The 17,035-nt window shown below is 37.2% G+C and overlaps 1 protein-coding gene across 1 annotated transcript in view; it reads left to right on the top strand.

The window, feature by feature from the left end:
• The first annotated feature begins 2,185 nt into the window (after positions 1 to 2,185).
• The window catches only part of adcy2a (adenylate cyclase 2a), a 46,734-nt gene continuing 31,884 nt past the window's right edge, over positions 2,186 to 17,035 (top strand). Inside the window, exons 1-4 of the mRNA XM_012864662.3 lie at positions 2,186 to 2,780; positions 5,937 to 6,134; positions 12,131 to 12,292; positions 16,375 to 16,524. Of these exons, the coding sequence (XP_012720116.3) occupies positions 2,220 to 2,780; positions 5,937 to 6,134; positions 12,131 to 12,292; positions 16,375 to 16,524 (1,071 nt within the window). The 5' untranslated portion in view covers positions 2,186 to 2,219. The remainder of the gene's footprint in view (positions 2,781 to 5,936; positions 6,135 to 12,130; positions 12,293 to 16,374; positions 16,525 to 17,035) is intronic.

The raw sequence follows: 17,035 nt of genomic DNA, 5'->3' as shown, positions 1-17,035 counted from the left end.
AAAAAAAGCATCACCATCAAAATTTCTGAATTCAATAAATGCATCCATGAATTCAATGGCTGAAACCCCCCATCAGCATGTCATTGATGTCTGCGGAGACCTGGCGACAAACCATTTTTTTTTTAATCAGGCTTGCTAGAGAAGGAATAAATCTAGAATGCTTCAGGATGGCAGCTCTTGTCCAGTGGAGTTGGGCATCCATGGTCTAGGAATAGAAAGAGAAGTATTGAATTTAAGAATCAGACGGACATGACGGAAAACTATACAGTTGCAAAGTTGAAACTCAAGTAAAATAAAAATAAAATACCTGAAGGCACGGATGTTTTGGTAAGGCAAAAACAATGTGGATTAAAGGTTTAGTTATTTTAACCTCCTGATATTTGTAATGAAACATTTATTCTAGCTGTCTGTATTTGCATCATCGAGTTTAGAGGACGATTCAGCATCTGTTTTTGCTCTAACATTTTACTCTTTTGACTAGATAATGCAAAGCTCTGTTGTTTGTTAATATTTGACCTCAGTTACAAATTAATAATGGGGGAAAATATATAAAACAAACATGCTTATTGAAAATAGATGGCGCTCTTACTACGATCCAGTTTGTGTCATGGGGAGTAAAATTGAGACGAGAATTGGGATAAGAACTGAATGGAGATTGTTTCAGACAATAACTACAACCAAATGCAGTTTAATTAGTTTTTTTTCTTACAAGTCTCATTACCCTTAAAACAAATTGTCATCAGCATAAACCAAAGTAGGAGTGTCTCTTTTTTAAAATATCTTCCATGAGTGCTTGTCGCAACAAAAAAGCCTTTTTTTTGTATTTCATCCATCTTCTTCTTCCAGCTTTTCAGTTTCAGGGGTCGCCACAGAAAGTCACCTGTCTCCATCTAATCTTATCTTCTGCGTCTTCTTCTCTCACACCAACTACCTTCATGTCTTTTAACGCCATCCATAAATCTCCTCTTTGGTTTTCCTGTAGGCCTCCTGCCTGGCGGTTTTAGACCTGACAATCATTCTAACGATGTTCTCATTATCCCTCCTCTGAACATGTCCAAACCTTCTCAGTCTGGCCTCTATGGCTTTATCTCCATCACATCTGCCATGAGCTGTCCCACCGACGAACTCATTCCCGGTCCTTTCCATCTTCGTCACCCACAAAGCAAAACCTCAACATCTTCATCCCTGCTACCTCCAGCACTGCCTCCCGTCTCCTCCCCGTCTTGTACACCTTTCCTTTCACTGAGACTCTCTTATCACACAACAAAACGTATACTTTTCTATCACCTTGTCATATGCTTTGCCTTCATCCTCTTTGTCTTCCTCACCATCAGTCATTCTGAAAATTAATCCATCTTAAAAATATTAAACATTGGTTCTCATTTCTTACGACTTAAGCGCTGTCAACATTTTCTACAGCTCCAAATGTCTGTTCAACCCTCTACCTTCCCACCGCATACAGACAAGACAAAAGCAGTTATTTTCTGAGCATCCTTTGTAAAGGCACTGAGATAAACTTGAAAATCCTTTCATGGTTTGATTCTCCCCCGTGGATGCTGCGCCTTCACTTGTGTCTTCGCAGATGCGCACAGTGTTTTGAACAAATGTCATGGGACGCGAGTTTCTCTAATTTCGTCAGTTTTTCAGCCGGCTGTCTGCCGCTTATCTCCATAGATACTGAACCACAAAGGATGTTGAGTTTGTATCTTTCTGTTTGCCTGCTGTCAACTCCACTTTGACTTTCGAGAGTTGTTTTTTGAGAAACCTGGCACACCGTCAAGTCTGAAAAGGAAGAGGTTCACTGAGCAACACGGAATGTAATGATGGAGGCAATTTTTTTTTTATTTTTTTTTTTACCCCCAACCTTGCTGAATCTGAGTCCAAACTCTAATTTGGGATTTAGCCAAACAAAATTTCTTTGTTTGGCTAAATACAAAATAACAAAATAATTCTATGTAATGTGTTTTTTTCACAAGTTTTACTGTCATAATCCTTTCCCCAACATCACTTTCACTGGCCGACTTCTCTCTGCTGATGTACCTTATCCCCCCAACCCCCCCCCAGGTTCTCTCCCTCCACTTCCCTCCCACTTCTCTCTCTCCTCTCTCCTCTCTCACTCTCTCTCTCCCCTTCCCTCCCTCTCCCTCTCTCTCTATCCCCGTCTATCTATCTATCTAAAGAGCACTCTGGCTGCGCTTCACTTCATTTTCCACCCCAACATGTTGGAAATGGGAGAAGGAGGAGGATGCTGCGCTCTACCCTTGGTGCGTTCCTTTCGGCCAGCACACGCTGCCTCTGACTCAGACTCCACCTCAGCCTTCAGTTGCCTCCGACTAAAGGACTTAAGAGAGGAGGTGGGGAAAGAAACAAAAAACAAACTGGAGCTCAGGAGTTCTCACTACAGACTCTCAAACAGAGACCACAGCAGGAGAAAAGAGCAGAGCACAAACTGCTCCTCTTCTGTGGTGGAAACTACCACTACCTCAGCAGTGACCACCTCCTCCTCCTCTTCGGGTTTCCCTGCTTCTTTTTCACCCCTCTCGGCTCCGAGATCCATGTGGCAAGAGGTAATGAAGAGGAAACAGTATCTACTTGACCGTGCAGGGGTGTCTGGTGAAGTGGATAAAGGAGGCGGTGAGGAGAAGAGGAACAGGTCCCCGGACTGGCTGTATGAATCCTACTACTGTATGAGCCAGCAGCATCCTCTCATTGTGTTTTTGCTTCTCATAGTGATGGGAGCCTGCCTGGCTCTGCTGACTGTGTTTTTTGCTTCGGGGCTGGTAAGCTGCGCACGCACATGCACACATGCGCGCGTTCTAGCACGCACGCACGCATGCACACGCACGCATCTAGCAAGTAAAACATTTATAAATGAACAACCATCTTAGGACCACGCTTGCAGGTGTGTGGCTTTATGTTGTGCAGCTCAGATGTGACACTTTCCCTTTTTAAGGGATATCAAAGGATGTGCAGCAAATTCATATCAGATTTGGCTTTTTACTGTGTGTATAAATTTGCTTGGGCTCTCGTGGAAGACAAAAAGATGTAGATCTCTGTGAGATATTGTAACTGGATACATGGAGGCTAATGAAGATGGTAATAGAGCTGTGAATATGAGTGCACAAACATCCCGTTGCATTCTATAGAAACACACAAATGGTCAAATTTAAAGTTGATCGCAAACTGGACCCTACAAAGACGCACATGCTCACACAGAACCTGTACACCAGTCCGCAATCAGACTCTCACAGCATGTTCTCTTTATCGCAGCACTAATGTGAAGTGAAAGGGGAGGATAAGGGGCTTAGTTATTGTATGAGCTTATGGTTGACTCAGCTACAAAGTGATCCATTTTGCTCTGTCCCTATTTTTCCTTCTTCAGTTTAAAACCTTTCAAATCCGAAGCAGAGCACAGCCCGGATATCTGCAGAAATCACGAAATAGAAATAGAAGAAATAAGTCTGTTTTGGGTTTGATTCCGCTGGGATGTATCTGAAACGGTGTTAAATACTGATTTAAACAAAGTGAGGGGCTGGCACACAGAATGTAGATTTTTGAAGCCATTAAAACACAGTTGTACGGTATAATGGGGACTCTTTGATATTCTGGCTAAACATGCAAAAGTTAATCAACTTATTAGGTGACTTTTTGTTTGTTTGCTTATTTGACTCAGGATTGTTCTGTAACATCCTTCTATACACTAAAATGTTATTAGTCATTGCTGGGATTGGGTAGATGAGTAGATTAAAGACACAAAATTAAGGTTTGGTGATGATGCTGGTTTTTACTTAACTCTGAGGGAACAGTAACAACACAACACTGCAATGGTTCGTAAGTCAACGCAGCTGTGATGGGGCAAAGAACCAAAAAAATTTATGTATCTAATGATCTTTCAAAATACCTGTACTACCAACCCAACATGATTCGCAACAGAAAGACTGTTGTCCACTCCTGGAGACATGAAATGCTCATCAATGTTGACCAGCCTTTTGCCTTTTTCCATGATAATTTAATTCTAAAATGAGCATTAGCAATAGTTAAATTGACTTGCACATAGTAATATTAACTTAAATCTGATTTATATTTTTATGTCAGCTGTAGGTTTGTCAGTGGAAGTTAAGCTGCCATTCTTGTTATGTCTCGATCCTGTCTTAAAAGCATGATTTTTACAGGAAAGGAAAAAAGAAATCTTAGTTCAGAGTAAATGATGTGCTTCTGCATAACTAAACAAAAAGCACAGCCATTTTCATTCCATTATCCTTGTTTACTTCTCAGCCCCATGCCTTCTTGTGGCATACATTTCTACCCTTCCTCCCTCTGCCGTTCTGGCTGGCTGACCTAAATCCTTTGCTGTTCTAAAGTCATGCTTACGGCAAGACAAACTGTGTGGCTTTCAATACCCACAAACATCCTCTCATGTCCCAGTGCTATGACTGCGTGAGAAAAAGAAATAGAACAGCCTGGTGTGGAGACCGTGTCAGGAAAATCAAGAGGGCAAGGACAAGGAGAAGCATAGTTTATTTTTAAGCTGAAGGGAAGCCATGAAAACAAATTTAAAAATAAAGTATTTTTAATATCTTTTTATTATTGTGATGGATTCATGTTATTTTTTCACAAGCCTTCAGAGACAAAACATTGAGAAATGTAAAACCCTTTCTAATGCAAGTTAAACTTTGATCACATAAATTTATAAATGTATACCCATGCTTAATGGATATTGCCACAAAGGCTTGACACACCAGCGTTTTGACCCGATCGTGACCCTTTTCCATCCCCCTTCAGAAGAAGATGAAATGTAGCAGAAACATGGCACCAGCATCCCACCTCACTTTACCATTGATGCAAGTCTAACTGGATGGAATTCCTGAAATTTTTATCACATTTTCCATATCTAAGTGTGTTGCAGGGAGGCAGTAGCAATAAATTATGGATGTAGCCTCAACATGCAAGATATTACCCCTGGAAGGGTTTTCCCTTATATATTACTGTATTGTCTCTTTGAATGGCATTTCTATTTGATCTATCTTTGATACATTTACTGATACATTTACTACTACTACTACTAATAATAATATTTATTTATATATATATATATATATATATATATATATATATATATATATATATATATATATATATATATATATATATATATATATATATTTTTTTTTTTTTTTTTTTTTATCATACATGTTTTATATTCCCAAATACATGTCAGTTCAGCCATATGGTTCAGTGTACACTCTGTGGTGGTCACTAAGGGGAATGATGTCTTCTAAAGTTTATATACTCAGCCTATGTGGGACAAATATATATTTTTAAAGACAAAATAAGATGCTATTTGACTTTGCATTATACTAGAAATTACTATGAATCCGTATTTGCATGTATTTATTATGTCATCTTTTTTTCATTCCAAAGCCCCTTCTCTTTTCAGATTCTTATTAAGTCTCCACTTTCACAAATGTGAACATTTTATTTCTAGTGTTAAGCTCGAGTACTTTTTAGAAAACCAACTTCAGGGAACAGGCTTTTACACTAAGTTAGCTTTAGATTCCCAAATTGAATTTTTTGTAACCGTTCTTTGAAAATAGATGCTTCTTCGATTATGCCATAACACTATAACTGCAAATGTATAATTTTTGATACAAATATTTCTGAGACATCTACCTGTTCAACAAAGTCGGTGTTTTTCTGAACACACAATTTACAACATACAAATGAATATATTTACACACCCAATATAAAAATGCAGAAAACATGAGGGAAATGTATGTTTTGGTCTAACGTATCAAATACAAAGAAAATCTGAAAGTGAAGTTTCCTTGCAATTACCTGTATCAGGCTTTAAATTGTTTCTGATTGCATCTTTTTCTCTTCTAAATCTTATGTTGAAATGTTTTATGACTATGATTCTTTTTTCCTTTCCTTTTCAGAGCATCTCAGACCATGTGGCCTTTGTAATCACGGTGCCCACGGCACTGGCTATATTCCTGACAGTGTTTGTTCTTGTCTGCATTGAGTCCATCTTCAAGAAGCTTTTACGTGTTTTTTCCTTGGTCATCTGGGCTTGCCTGGTTGCAATGGGTTACCTTTTCATGTTTTCTGGTGGGATCATCTGTCCATGGGATCAGGTAAGCAAGGGTTGTTGATGATATGTTTGTCAATGTGTGGTTATCATTAGTTTTAGGTTTTAAGATGTTTATCAAGTATGTTTCATGAAGGAATTGTAGGCCTAAAGACAAGCTAAGTTGAAATATAATATATATATATATATAATTCTTGTATTAGCTAGACAAAGCATTTTGTTTGTCATTGTTTCAGCAGTTGATTTTACACATTTTACACATCAATACACATGTGAGTTTATTTCTGGCTCATTCATAGAAAGTTGCTGAGGAAGTGACCTAAAAATTGCGAATGTTGGGTTTATCTGGATCAATGCTTTGGGTAGTGTTTTGTTTGTAATTCTGTGGGTATCATAAATTATACATTTATATGTAAAGCATAAAAGACTGCCTTCTGATTTCAGTGGACTCTCTTTAGACTATTTCTACTACCACAACAAGTCAATATTCTAATGTTTGATTGATTTTTTTTTTTCCCCCACAAAAATAGAAAAATAGGCCTAGTAACGTTCAATCAGGTCTCTACTTTCTGATTCTTAAAAAGAAAAATCTTAAGAATATAATACAAATTGTTTTGGATACCTTACCTAAACTTTCAGTAATAATTTGCCCTTTGTCTTAATGGGGGGAATTATCTACTTTTTAGATAAATGACAAGTACTTATATGCAGAAGTAATGCATATACTTGATGAAAACTAGACAGGGTTGTGTGTCTGTTGCACCAATAGAAAAAGTCCCAAAAGTTATGACAGCAATGAGTGAAAACAGCTGTTAATCAGCCTTACTAAACTGATCTAGTCCTTTTCTGCACGTAAAAGATGCTCGCTTTTCTAAATCAGATGGAAAAGAAAATGTGATGACAAAGTAAAGACAACGGTAACACTAATCTAGTAAAAACATATTACTGTCAAAAGAATATGGATGGAAGAAAGTGAAAATTAAACATGAAAGTAATGAAGTTAAAAATCCAAGTCACGCTAAAGGGTCATCATGATCTCTGGCCATCCCACATTCACATCTCAGGTATCCACCTGCGACAAAGCCCTCTGGTGGAGGAGGAAGTCAACCAGTAATTCTTATGGCAAATATGAAGAAATGCTGCATTGCAGGCAGTGTGCACAGATTCCTTGACTCTTCCAAAAGTCACATATTTTCCCCCTGCTGTAGCCAATACCTCTGCTGCTGTGGGTAGACTTCCTACTGTAGCACTGGGACTTCGTTGTCCTCTGCTGTTGCTGGAATGCTGAATTTGGCATACTTCAGTCTATCTCTTGCCATCTACCGTTTGGTCTTTTATTAATCAGCTGCCTTATAATTGGCTGGCCATTTAGAAGGCCATTTGTTTCTAATTCATGGCCGATTTATTTAGCGTGTTGAATAAAAAAGAACAAATCCCCACATTTTTTTCAAATTCAAAGTACACCAATGAAAACAGTTAAAATAGAATGAAAAAAAAAATGCAATAAAATTACACACAATAACCCTGTGACAACTTTATTTGTCAAGTTTCTGAGTCAATGTTGCACAGCTGCCTGTTGATATTATGAAACTCAGTTTGCATAAAGAAGTCTTACATGTGTGCACTATTTCTCGTGGTGCAGGAATTTTATGAAAAACATACTGCACAGTATAGACATTATAACACATACTGATTGTCACACAACGATTTCTGCATATATGCAGAGGAAATGGTCATTTTTACTCCAGAGATGTTGTGTTGAGCACTTTTTCCCTCAGAATATGGGAGTTTAGCTGCAGCTTCCATGAGATTTGTTCTGTTCGGTGTATAGAACTACGGTGTGTGTACTACGCTATCATGTGCTGGTTTTTCCATCTACAGTTGTTAGGAATTAAATGTGGGAATATACGCAGGTTTGGTAACCACCGCAAGATGCAGCCTGCACCAGAGCTCATTGAAAACACCTCAGTACATTAGGTCTCCATCATGTGAAAGCTGTACTCGTTCAGCAGTACTTACCAAGACAGATGTCTGGTGTGTACTCATTGATCACAAAGAGGTAGCTAAAGATGCTCTGATTCACACACCTCTCCATTCATTACTTCCTTGTGCTCACTGCAAACGTTAAGCCATTATACTACCTACCTCTGCTCTCTGCAGCTTCTTAGCCATATCAATTAACACTTTCTCAATAGACTACTTTTTTTTTTGTAGGGACTGCATCCTTTTTTTTTTGTTTACTCGGTTGTTGAAACTTTATGGGTAAAGGGAAATGACTCATTAGCCTTTTCATGCCAGTCCATCTTAGTATGCAGTATTCATTATTCTAATTATCTGCAGATGAGACCAGAAAACCCAATTCATGTATCATTGAAAATAATGTGCGTCACATCTCTTCAGACAGCCTGTAATGAAAAAGATTTCAATAATACATATGTCCTTTGCCAATAACTCAGGCTAAGTCTAAGGCCTCCCTTAAGTCATACTATTCAGTGTGAAATAAATAATTTGTCACTTTTCTGGCAATGAAAGGAAAGGGCCATCTCTGATTTCTAATTTTAAGGCCATTTCATCTCCACACTTTTCCTTTATTCATTTACATTTCTATGTTTATTGTGAAATCAAACATATTTACACCATTATATCTGTCAACTGTCAGCCATTGTGGAAAAGAAAAAAAAACTGTTTGAATACGGGGGAAAAAGAGCAGACAGACTCAACATGTGAAAATTATGTTATGGTAATTGACAAATAATCAGGATAACACTCATTCTGAGGTTTGTCCAGGATGCCCGTGATTGGAGGCTTTGAAGTTTTTTTTAATATTATTATTATTATTATTATTATTATTATTATTATTATTATTATTATTTTTTTTTAAGCAATGTAGCCATTCATTTAGCACACCAGTGGAGTGGTCTTCACTATGGAATATGCAATGTCCATCCAAAAAAAGTCATCAGCTGTATTTAACAAAACAAGCAGGTAAAGCCTCTCACTGCATATCTATGGAATGTTTAAATATTTTTCAGCTGGCAATAAGTTATTTAACCATAACTGATTCAGGGAGTAAGTTTACATTTCCTGAACAACCATTTTGGAAGGCTGAGTCCAGTTGTGAAAAATACGTTTTATCTTTATTTAGCAAACAAAAGCACCTGTGGATTTGTTCATATTAGTAAACGTTGGTGGTTTAGTACAGTACCATGTACAGTACGAAGATCCAATTTAATTTGTGTGATTATTGCTAATTAATAGTGTATTTTGCTATTACTGAATTGAATAGACGTTTGATTTTAATTGGGGTTCATCAACTACAAGACATACTTTTTTTTTTTGTTTGTAGCGATGAAGCAAAACTGCAGTAATGCATTATTAATGTATTAACCCCCCCAAAAATTGGACTTATACTAAAGCACACTATAAAGTACGGCAGATTCTACAGGACTGGTCCACCAGTGATGCCCTTGGCGGTGTTCTGCTCACTGCCTCCCCTCCAAAAGTTACTCTGCCATTGGCCCTCTTCTCTCTTCCAACCAGAAATCAATTGGTTACTTATTCTCACCCTACAAAGCTTTTCTATCCCCTAATGGTTAGGAGAAGAGCTTATCTGTGTGGTCCAGCCTGAGACATGTCTAGATCCTGCCTCATCACTTCCTTTCCCCCCTCTGTGTCTCTTGGATACAGGTGCACACACACACACACACACACACACACACACACACACACACACACACACACACACACACACACACACACACACACACACACACACGCTTGGTATACAGCCAGTCTCATTAAGATTTAACAGACAGAGGTTTTGGTCTAGGAAAGTCACTGTCAAATTTGAGCAGCAGAAAAAGTGAGTAAGGAGCAGAAAAAGACGAACCAGAGAAGCGATAGAATGCCAAGGGGGTGAGGAGCATGGGGACGAATCAAATGGGAGAGACTGAGACAGAGGGTAAATGTGTGCTTTGATGTAAAACAGGGAGAAAAAAATTTTGTTCCTGCGCCTAATTTATTTTACTGATTACCATGCGAAGACTGATGGCGGAAATTACAAACCAGCCAATCTGGCAGATTGTTTTTCATCCACTCCACTCATTGCCACATCTTCGGTATAAATCAGTAGATCTGTCTTTTTACCCTGACTTAGTGAGAGTGGTTAGAAATTAAATGAGCATCTGTCCGCTTTGGTATTAAGTAGCAGGCACACAGTCAGCACCTGATCCCACAGGCTTCCACACTCACAGGTTACAGTTTAGATTTACAGTCCAACTTGTAAACTAATCACAGCCGCGGCGCAGACTAAAAGCCTGATGTAACTGACGCCCTGTCTCCCTAATTAGTTTTATTGACTGTCTTCAGCGTCATTATGAAGGAAATGATTCACGGGGGGGGAGGCCAAAGTTGACTTTCCTATGACGGACCACTAAGATTTCTTATTCATGTAATTGTTTCAGGAGAAGGTCACCGTGTGCTTGGAGTCAATGAACCACCTTTGGTATTTTATTAAAGCATTACGTAGCAAGTATGCACAACTCAGTTCTAATCCTTTGCCCTGTAGTCTCTGAATTGCGCTTGGTACACTTTTCGTGATTGAATTACCAGCATTGGGTTTCACAGCATTAATTCAGCCAAAGGCTTTTTGGGCTCTAAACAAATTATGTTCCTGAGTGAGGTGTTAGTGGGCAGCAATTAGCGGCTCCCTTCTGTTTTTGGATTTTAAGCTGTTACACCCTTACTCGTTGAATGAAAATCAGTTTTCTGACCTTTATGGGGCCATCACAGTTAAGTGAATGGGTGCTTCTAAATGTATGCATCTACATTTGTCATCTAGTAGGGTTTGGATTGTTAGTTATTGTCCCACCCTCCCCCCAATCCTCTGAGAAATCAAGGCCACTATGGAACCCTGAATATCAAATATTCTCATAAAATTTGGAACTCATATTATCTGTTTGTAAATGCACAACAATCTTAAATGGGGGTTTTGAAACAATTATCCATGGAAACTGTGATTATGCTATGACATATGCACAAAAATTACAAGAAAATGTGATATTTTTTCTGTTGCATCTGTAAAATAAAAAGCGACTGATTAAAGATGGTTCCACAATTTGCACGCCAATTTTAATTTGTACTAGTGCCGTTTGCAAATTTAAAACACATTTCTAGAATACCATGAAACACCAAATGCTAATTCTGCAGACAATGGTTGTGATACAAAATTGCCATTCTGTTTATTCCATAGGTCATGTGACCTTAAAAGGTTTATTTTAGTTTATCTTTATTTTATGTGTAGTTTAAAGCTGCCGACCAGTATCATAACATGTTGGCTTTTTAAAAAAAAAGAAGAACATATGCAGGCGAGATAGGATAGACTTTCTGAGAATAATTCACTCTTTTCAAAGCTGCACGGAAGCCTATATCTAAAGAGACAGTCAACAATCCATATTTTCAGCCCCGGTTGTTTTAAAGTCGGGTGAGAAGGTTATTCCCCGTTCGGTACTTCCACAAGCTCTCATCATAGTTTTCCTCCTCTGTGCTGAACGTTATGCTTGCCACTGACCCTGACTCTGCATTGCTGCGTACCCACTGGCCTGGCAAATAGGCCATGGAGGGTTAAGTGATGGCAGGCTGTGGCCTGTGAGAACACTGGCCTCTTTCTGTTCATGCAGGGCAAGCAGATGAACAACTTTAACCCTTCAGTAGAAGGTGGAAGCTCTGCCAGTGTTGCAGGTTCCGGATCTGAAATGTGGAGGCAGAATACCCACATTCTGCCTCCTGCAGTAAAGTTAATAACAATAGAAAAGTAATTATTATTGAATGATCAGCAAGAATGCAAAAATGGTTGAGATATGTGTAGAAATATATCTTCTTTTTCCTCTTCTCCTTTTGCAACTATTTTATAATGTATATTTTTTAGGGTAATATTAATATTTTGTATTTTAAGCACCCCCTACCCCACCCCATTTTCCCCTGTTGTGTTTCATTTCCGTTTTCTTCAGGAGCTGTTTTATAAGCAAGTCTTTTTCTCTGCAGGTATCCTTCTTCCTGTTCATTGTGTTTGTGGCTTACACCATGCTACCCTTCTCTATGCGGGAAGCCATCATTGCCAGTGTCCTGACCTCCGCCTCTCACACCATTGTGTTGAGTGTCTGCTTGTCCACAACAGCTGGTCACAGGGAGGCAGTAGTGTGGCAGGTAAGCGGATCATCCTCTGGGGACTACCTTATGGAAGACGTAAGGGAAATTTCAATTAGCAGCCTCTCTAAGGATCACTAACACGGAGGAGTGGCCAAAATGTTCTCGGTACATTTTCGTTAAACGCTCAATACCTGGACTTGATATATATATACATCTCAGGCTAGAAACTGGGGTCAGTAATGTGTTTATTGTTGGGGAACAGGACAAAAATGCAAGTAAGTTTGTGATTAGTTAGGTGATAGTTTGTATCATACCCAGTTAGGGATGTAACCTTGCTCATGCTGTTAAAATAAATAAAAAAAAAAAAAAAAAAAAAAAAAAAAATATATATATATATATATATATATATAAATTTATAAATAAATTTATAAATAAATTTAATATAAATAAATTGATTCATTAATTTTTTTCTATTTATTTTAACAACATGAGCAAGGTTACATCCCTAACTGGGTATGATACAAACTATCACCTAACTAATCACAAACATGCAGTGATAATAACAAAAACCAAAACCAGAAGTGGTGATTGGTGACCATTCACATATTGTCTGTCACGGGACTTAATTTAATGAATGAACATTTCCAAATTAATTAATTCCCACATATAATAAATATAAATATTGAATATCTGTTGAACATTCTTAATGTGTATTGGTGTGATCCAATCTAAAAACAAGCTCGAAACCTCAAATAAATGCTCCAAATTTACTATGAGTACATATAAAAAAAATACAATCCAACCCTGTTAAAATTAGATTCCCTTGTGGGTTAAACTTAACATATTTTAAAATGAAATCCTCTTCATTTTATGGGCAGTGGAACAGAAACATAACCAGTTCGAGAGTTGATCAACACGAGTTTATATAAGAGTTTAGATCCCTCCTTTAAGAAAGCACACAAAATTAATACATAATGCTGATTTAATCATTTGGGATGTATCTAACTACAAGATATTTAATTTTGTCATACATGATTTGTTTAGTTTAGTGTTGAGATTATACAAGTAAAATGAAATGGTGTTCTTTAACTGTGACTTCTAATCTCTTGATCTAGCATATAAAAATTGTATTTCTACATCACTATTTGTGCTACATCCCTAGCTTATATCATTAGCAAGGATATGTGACCTTTAAGCTAAAACTAAATTTAGCATAGTCTGTAAAAGATAAAAATCTAATTTAAAAAAAAAAACCCGACTCTATTTAAAGGTCACTTTCTTTCACACAGTGTTGTTGCGTGTGTGAAACATTCAGGAAGCTTATTCATGCGCTGGCAGAAACTGAAAAAGATAATAAAAGAAAAGTGATTATCAGGACAGCATATACGTATCGTTTAAGTTTTATGCCATTCTGGAAGAAATACTTTCCATGTTTGCTTTTTAGAAGAACATAAAATTGCTCCCAGTGTATCTTTGAAAAACACCTTTACTGCTGCTTTTTAATCTCTTCATTGTCTGTTTTCGTTACTGTGTCTCGAAGTAACTACACATGCGGTTAAATACATTTTGCTCCCTTTGTTAAAAAGAGCAAAACATTTTTAACTTCCTTCCCTGAAGTGCGTGATCTAACTGTTTTGGAGTAATATTGTACATTTTGTTTAGGACCACCCTATTGTCTATAATGTTCTTATTTTGTAAAACCTAGAAAAGCATCTCACAACATTATATATATATATATATATATATATATATATATATATATATATATATATATATATATATATATATATATATATATATATATACATATAGATAGATAGATAGATAGATAGATAGATAGATAGATAGATAGATAGATAGATAGATAGAGAGAGATAGATTTACAAGGGTAATATAAACATATTGTATCTCAAATGATAATGTCACTTGTTGGCAAATACCTCAAAGAGCCAAGAAAGGCATTACGTATTTCAACTTGAGCGTGAGGCCTGCACAAATAGCTAGAAGTAGAGATGTGGGCAATGTTATGTTTGTTTCTACAAAGATTGAATAGGATTGTACCTAAATCCACATCTCAGAAGGCGTAGATCACTGAAGCAGTGGAAACATGAACTTCTAGTTCTACTATTTTAGAGACAGCCTATGCTGAAATGTGAGGCAATTGAAAATGCAATTAACTGCCTGTGTTGTGTTGGTTTTATCATCATAAGCTTTTGGAACAGCAAAATAAGAGGCATTTCAAATTGATCCACTTGGGATCATTAAATGCCGGCTATTAAAGGTCCACGCTTTAAATGCTGTATTAATATGCATTCAAACCGACTAAGAGCTGTTAGGTTAGAAACGATCATGCTGACATTTCCACTTTGTCAACTCCATTAAACTTTACACTAACTTTTCTGATTGGAGACTTGATGGACCGGTGCGTTTAATAGAGGCGAACGCCCTCAGTTGAGTCCTTTTGCCTGTAACTTATATTTAATCCTTCCACATTTAGGATTTGAGTCGGTGATTGTGCATTTAGTATTTTTCTAATTCTGTCCTTGTCATCTCTTTTTCTAAAAATACCATCTAATTAATCTAAAATATGATCAAAAAGAGAAGAATCACTCGTGTAGTCAGGCTGTCATTATGCGACTGTAGGCTGGAGGATGAAAAGAAAACTCTTCATTCATTCTCCACCTCAACCCTGAATACAATGTGCATTGAAAATAACTGCAACAAAAGTACTTCAACATTTGTGATGAACCTTCTGGATTATTTTTTTTATATTTGGTTTCTGAAAACATAATGTAGATGTCTGCATTTCTTCCACATGAATAATGATGACTGAAGTCTTATGACCTTAAAGAAGTGGGCTGTACTTCTCTACAGACGCATTCCCTTTGCTCTTGCATATATGATGTTATAACAACACAGATATTTGGTTCTTCGTAACACTGCAACATAAAAAAAAACAGGAAGGTTTCAAGTGAAACACTCTGCTTTTCAATTCATCTTGTCAATGCACAACAGACAGCTTGGCAAATAATACATTTCATACTGATTTTTTTTTAAATGATTTATTTATTTATTTTATTATTAAAAGGAAAAGTCCAAAGAAAAACTTTGAAAGACTTTTTAAAAGGCTAGACTCTAGACTGAGTTTTGACACAAAACTAATTTAAAAGACTACAATACAGTTTAGATCCTTAGAGGTGCATAAAGCCATTATAAGTGTGGTACAAACATATAGTGATGTAATTAATGTTTAAATGCTACTATTATTGCTACAACTGGTGAGTTGCATTTCAAAAGAGTGTCAACAACCTCCGGTTTGTCAAAGTCAAATCGTGTAAATTCATTGTTGACCACAAATTTCATTTTTAAATATTCACAAAAAAATTAACTGTTTTATGGATGCAAGCCACTCTTTTTGCACCAAATAACAAAGCAGATTTGTCATTTCAACATTTAATTTGAAACATAGGAATCTTCAAATGGATGTGCATTCTGCCTGTAAATGGCGATGATCGTACATATTTTCCTCGGGCTCCAAGAAACGTCGGAGCGGAGCTAGACGAGTGACCGCGGCTGTATTTGCCGTTGCTTTTCATGGACTCACGGTGGCGGTCAGGAATGGAACGGACACGTACAGAAGCAGAGGATGTGGAATTACGGCGTTAAATTGACCCCTCTCTTAAATGTAACTTGTCATCTAAGGCCCTACCAGGGCATAAATGAATAGGCAACACATCTCCTGGGATTTAAAGCCTCTTTAAAGTTAAGGTGACGTTCCTGCTACACGATAAAGAGCTGGGAGTTTTTCAGTTCTCAGTGTTATGTGATCACATTATTTATATGAACATACAAGAGTAAATAAAAAAAATCAGGCCATGCTTTATGTCATAAGAAGTGTTTACTGTGTCTTGTTTGTAGTTATCAACGCGTTAAGCTATGTTTAAAAATGTGCCACCGTTCAAGGCACAAGTCAACATTTTGAAAGCCCAGACTTCGTAACTGGGTGCAAAACCATAATTGTTCAACGAATCTGCAACTTTGTTGTCTGAAATGTGTAATCTAAGACTCTTTAGGCTTCAAGGATATATTTTGTTAAATTAACAATTCAGCTTGCTCTTTCTCTCTCTATTTCTCCACAGATTTTGGCCAATGTTATTATTTTTGTTTGTGGCAACATGGCCGGGGCTTACCACAAGCATCTGATGGAGTTGGCACTGAAACAGACCTACCATGACACCTGTAACTGTATCAAGTCCCCAATTAAACTGGAGTTTGAGAAGAGACAACAGGTAACTGGATGCTTCTTAATCCGCCGTGAGTCGTAAGAGTCAGGCTTGAATAGAGATTCTGCAGCAGTACACGTGGTACTGATGGAATTTATCTTAACGATTAGCAGTTTGTAAAACTAGCATTAGCTTGAATTAAGATTGTAAAATTCTTAAATGTGAGCAAGCCAAAGACTACAGTAAACCTTTTAACCCTATTTTAACCCTTTAAAATGTTGTGCCATTATGTAACATCTGACAAAACCCAACTACAAAGCTTAACTGATAAAAGGCAGGGCCATCAAGGAAGGACCACCAAAACTAAAAGGTAACTGGCAATAAAGAAAAGTCTGATCTTAAATCCGACGGTTGACAAGAAGAAAAACAACAGTAAAACCTTCAGATGACTTTTATTTTCATTACCAAAACTGCTAAATGAAGACACTGCTGTGTTAACCTATTGTCATGTACAGCTAATTATTGTCCTAATCAGTTCTGACAAGGACTATCTGGACACTAATTGGTTGGTACTTCT

Source organism: Fundulus heteroclitus, chromosome 3 (assembly GCF_011125445.2).
Source record: "Fundulus heteroclitus isolate FHET01 chromosome 3, MU-UCD_Fhet_4.1, whole genome shotgun sequence".
NCBI classification, from domain to species: Eukaryota; Metazoa; Chordata; class Actinopteri; order Cyprinodontiformes; family Fundulidae; genus Fundulus; species Fundulus heteroclitus.
The sequence above is the reverse complement of the archived record's forward strand: the minus strand, read 5'-3'. Positions and strand labels throughout refer to the sequence as shown.